Below are 4,928 nucleotides of genomic sequence, written 5' to 3'. Positions count from 1 at the left end.
TATTCTGTAATATATAGCTAGCTAATATATAGACTTGTCTAATATTTGTTAGTGGGGGTATTTTAAGTTGTTGCTTAATATTTGTATTTCGTTGTTGAAAAAAAATAGGTGAGCCGAGATGTCCGATGTAGTGAAGTTCAAATTTTACTACGGTCCTGGTACTGTCCAAACAACTGAGATGGGAGCTGATCTGAGTGAATTTACTCACATAAAGATGCCAATGAGCGCACCTCAAACATGGTCTGTCAGTCAGTTGAAAGAATGAATTGCGGCAAGTTTAGGTCTTGATACTGAAACACAAACCGTCGGTGTTAATGCATTGTGGACACGGTCAAGTTCAATAATTTACTTTTATTTGAGGCCAATAGAGCGAGACTCCGATTGGGTGCGGTGGTTACATGGTTGTGAACAAAGGGGATGCAATCCTATTGCTTTAGTACTTTCCGTCATGAAAATATTGCGGGGAAAGGGTTGCGCGAAATACGTCATAGTTTAAAAAAAAGTCAGGGAATTGTTCGGGAAAAAAATGATGGCATGCACCAGTCGGCCCACAGCAGGCCAATTAGTCCCTATCGGCCCATAGCTGGCCAATTAGTCCCTGTCGGCCCACAGCAGGCCGATTAGTCCCTGTCAGCCCACTACTGACTGACTGGGCCCAGACTGTTGGCCGACAGGCCAATCGGCCAGCAGCTAGCCGACAGGATCTCAGTCGGCCTGTTGTGGGCCGACTAGGTCCAGTCGGCCAGCAGCGGGCCGACGGTGTATTATTTTTGAAAATTATTGTTTCAGCGTAATATTTTTGCAAATTAATAAAAAAATGTATTATTTAAAAAAATTAGCCCCCGACTCAGCCGCCGCAACCGCATCTTTTTCCCCATCCTCACCCCGACTCCCGACGGCCGACGGGCCATCATCCCGATCTCCACCCCCATGGCGATGAGGGCGCCGGTCGACGACGCCATGCGCGCGGTCTTCATGCGCCTGCCGGCGGACGACCCCAGGAGCCTCGCCCGCGCCGCCGCCGTCTGCAGGAGCTGGCGCGGCATCCTCACCGACCCTGGCTTCGCCGACGGCTACCGCGCGCTCCACGGCGGGCCGCCCATGCTCGGCTTCCTCCACAACGAGTACCGCAGTGACAACCGCTTCGTCCCCACTTCGACCTTCCGCCGGTGGGCGTCCCAGGACAGCCCAGACTGCCAGGTCCTCGACTCCCGGCACGGCCTCGTCCTCCTCTACGCCCCTGCATACGACCCCCCTTTTGAGGCCCGCGACCTTGTCACCGGCGACTGGTGGGACATCGACGACGACCCCAAGTGCCGCGACATCATGCACTGGCCGGGCGACGGCCCCGACGACTTCTTCAGCGGGACCGGGATACGCTGTAATGCCACGGTGCTCTGCGCCAAAGATCGATGTGACCACGTCGACTGCCATGGCGGCCCTTTCCTCGTGGCCTTGGTGGGCTCTGTGGAGGAAGGAGGCATTGCCCTCGCCACTGTCTACTCGTCGGAGGCTCGTCAGTGGAGCCACATGATCTCTGTTCAGAGTCCTGGTTTGCTCACCGATGACGGAGGGCACACTACTGTGGTGGGAGATAAGGTCTATGTCCCCAGTTATGAGTGTGACAGTGTCGTGGAGTTCAACATTCGTGAGCAACAACTATCTGTGATCAATGTGCCAGAGAACCTGGGCCAGGGATTCCTTTACCTCATCGGTGTGGAGGACGGCATGCTGCTGTTTGCATCCGTGCTCAAGCCTAGACTCTATCTATTGTCAATGGAGGCTGGTCCTAGAGGAGCTGCGGCATGGGCACGACGCAGGGTCGTCGAGCTCGAGCCATTGCTCCCTCCCCATGCCCTCTTGGACATGTCGGAGTCGAACATCTGGGCGGTTGGTTTTGCGGAAGGGGTTAGCGTCATCTTCCTCAGAACACCTGCTGGGTGTTACGCAATTGACCTTAATTCAGGCTGAGCCAACAAGGTGGGTGAATTTAGCATTGAAAAGGTCATGCCCTACGCGAGGTTCTGCACTGGAGGTACTTCCTCCATTTTTATATACAAGACCACAAACTCAAATTACAGGTACCAATGTAAAAGTTAATTTCTACTTTGAAAGTCAGCTTTTCTTTTCGTTTAGTGAGATCATTAATACCCCACATGCATGCAAGAAAATTGAGTGGAGGAAGTAGCTGACTGTCATTATGACTGCATGCATGCAACTATTAAAGAGGTTGCTAGTACGAGAAAATCTCATTAATTTTGCCTCAATTAATGTTGATGGCCTTGTATAGATGCAAAACATATATTTCATAGTGGCCTTGTATATAAAAATGGAGGGAGTACATACAGACTAGTCAACAAGGTGCATGATGAACAGGGCATTGAAAAGGTCATCATCCCCATGGCGATGCCGCTGAGTCCGCCGGCGCTGGTTGACGACGCCATGCGCGCGGTCTTCATGCGCCTGCCGGCGGACGACCCCAGGAGCCTCATCCGCGCCGCCGCCGTCTGCAGGGGCTGGCGCGCCATCCTCTCCGACCCCGTCTTCGCCCGCGGCTACCGCGCTCTCCACGGGGCGCCGCCCATGCTGGGCTTCCTCCACAACGAATACCGCAGGGGCAACCGCTTTGTCTCCACCTCGACCTTCCGCCGGTCGGCATCCCATGACCACCGGGGCTGCCACGTTCTTGATTCCCGGCACGGCCTTGTTGAAATAGTTGGTTAGTTAGAGATAGAGTTCTATAGGGATAGATATCTTGTTTAAATCTTGTACCCTTCTCTATCTCTTCTTCTATTAGCTCTCCCTCGTAATCCTCCTGTAATGATCGTTTCCTGTAACGATCTCTCTCTCGATCTCATCTTGTAAGCCACGGCATTGCCTCTTTATATACAAGTGCGGCCCGAGCAAAGGGCTCTACGCTTCCCATATTGTTTCACATGGTATCAGAGCCTCTTCCTCATTAGATCGAAAGAGATTGCATCTAGCTACCCCCGGCGACCGAGATCATGTCCACCACCACTGCTGCCATGACCGCAAGCACCATGGGTGCACTCACCACCTCCTCATCTTCCACCTTTGCCTCCTCCTCCGCCACCAATACCACCTCCCTCGGATCGCCGCCCCACGAGAAGCTGACGAGGGGCAACTTCCTGCTCTGGAAGGCCGTCGTGCTGCCTCAGATCAGAGGCGCACAGATGGAGCACCACCTCGACGAGAAGATCCCGCCACCGCCGGCCACTCTCACCATCACCAAGGACGGCAAAGAAGAACAAGTCGTCAACTTTGTACGATCTCTCTGGTATGCAGAGCAGCAACAACTTCAAGGGTACTTGATGGGTTCTTTTTCCCGTGAGATCCTTGCACAGGTCGCTATGCTCCAGACAACGGCCGAGGTGTGGCGCGCCATCCACGCCATGTTCGCTGCACAAAGCCAAGCTCAAGCGATCAATACTCGCATCGAGCTCACCAACCTCAAGAAAGGTAACATGTCCATGTCTGACTACCTTGGCAAGATTAAAAGCCTCACCGACGAAGTCGCAAGCACTGTTGCGGCACTCTCTGATCCGGAGATCGTCTCCAAAATTCTCACTGGCCTCGACATGGAGTACAACCCGGTGGTCTCTGCGCTCGGCGCCCGGGTCGAGCCCATCACCGTCCAGGAGCTCTACAGCCAACTCCTCAGTTTTGATGCCAGCCTCACCCTCCTGCATAGCGGCGACCTTCGCCAATCCTCCGTCAACTCTGCCGCCCGTGGCCGCGGCCGTGGACGTGGTCACCAGGGGCAACGCGGTGGCGGTCGCGCGCGCGGCGCTCCCCAGGGCGACGGCGCGCGCTCTGGTGGGGGCTCTGGCTCCAACGGCGGGGGCGGCTACAACACTAGCGGCGGCGGCGGCGGCTTCAACAACAACAAAGGTCGTCGTCCTCCCTCACGTGGTCGCCCTCGTTGCCAGCTTTGCAAGAAGTCCGGTCATGAAGTGATCGACTGCTGGCATCGGTACGACGAAGACTACGTGCCTGATGCACGCCATGTCGCTGCTGCCATGCGTGAACAAGGCGGCAGCGAGGGTGTCTGGTACGTGGACTCTGGCGTGACGAACCACGTGACCAATGAGCTCGAGTAGCTTGCTCTTCGTGAGCGCTACCATGGCGGCGACCAGATTCACACCGCAAGCGGTGGAGGTATGGATATTTTTCACATCGGTCAAGGTTCTATTAATTCCCCTACACTCAAACGTGATCTAGTTCTTCGTGATGTACTTCATGTTCCACAAGCTGACAAGAACCTTGCCTCCATGTCTCGTTTAGCCACCGATAATAATGTCTTTTTTGAGACTCACCCTCGTTATTTTTTCATCAAGGATCGGGCAATGAGGGGACTCCATCACGGTAGATGCGTTGGAGGGCTCTACCCAATTCCATCCGGAGCACTAGGTTGCAAGCGTCGTCAAGTCCACTCCGTCATCAAGCCCTCTTTGGCACGGTGGCATCAACAACTAGGACATCCATCTTCGGTCATCGTCAAACAAGTAGTCAATAAAGACAAACTTCTTTTATCTCATAGTCAAAATAATGAGTCTGTGTGTGAAGCTTGCCAATGTGCCAAGAGCCATCAGCTTCCTTATCCCAAGTCAACTAGTGTGTCTCATGCTCCGTTAGAACTTATTTTCAGTGATGTTTGGGGTCATGCCCGAGATTCCTTTGGTAGAAAAAAAAATACTATGTCAGTTTTATTGATGATTATAGCAAGTTCACTTGGATATATTTGCTTACATATAAATCAGAAGTTTTCTCTATCTTCCAAGAATTTCAGAAACTTGTTGAGCGTCAATTTGATAGAAAAATCCTTTCAGTCCAAAGTGACTAGGGAGGGGAGTATGAGAAACTCAAATCCTTCTTTCGTAGCATTGGGATAGCTCATTATGTGACTT

The 4,928-nt window shown here is 53.0% G+C and overlaps 1 protein-coding gene across 1 annotated transcript; it reads left to right on the top strand.

Moving 5' to 3' along the window:
- Positions 1–2,349: 2,349 nt before the first annotated feature.
- LOC119343387 lies at positions 2,350–2,724 on the top strand. Its single transcript, XM_037614363.1, has one exon. The coding sequence runs from the start codon at positions 2,401–2,403 to the stop codon at positions 2,722–2,724; it is 324 nt and encodes a 107-aa protein (XP_037470260.1). The 5' UTR covers positions 2,350–2,400.
- The last annotated feature ends 2,204 nt before the right edge of the window (positions 2,725–4,928 follow it).

This window comes from Triticum dicoccoides, unplaced genomic scaffold (assembly GCF_002162155.2).
Source record: "Triticum dicoccoides isolate Atlit2015 ecotype Zavitan unplaced genomic scaffold, WEW_v2.0 scaffold12554, whole genome shotgun sequence".
NCBI classification, from domain to species: Eukaryota; Viridiplantae; Streptophyta; class Magnoliopsida; order Poales; family Poaceae; genus Triticum; species Triticum dicoccoides.
This window is presented reverse-complemented; position numbering and strand designations above follow the sequence as displayed.

Excerpts from the sequence above, each read along its gene's own strand:
- LOC119343387 (XM_037614363.1), top strand. The coding sequence starts at position 2,401 with ATGGCGATGCCGCTGAGTCCGCCGGCGCTGGTTGACGACGCCATGCGC.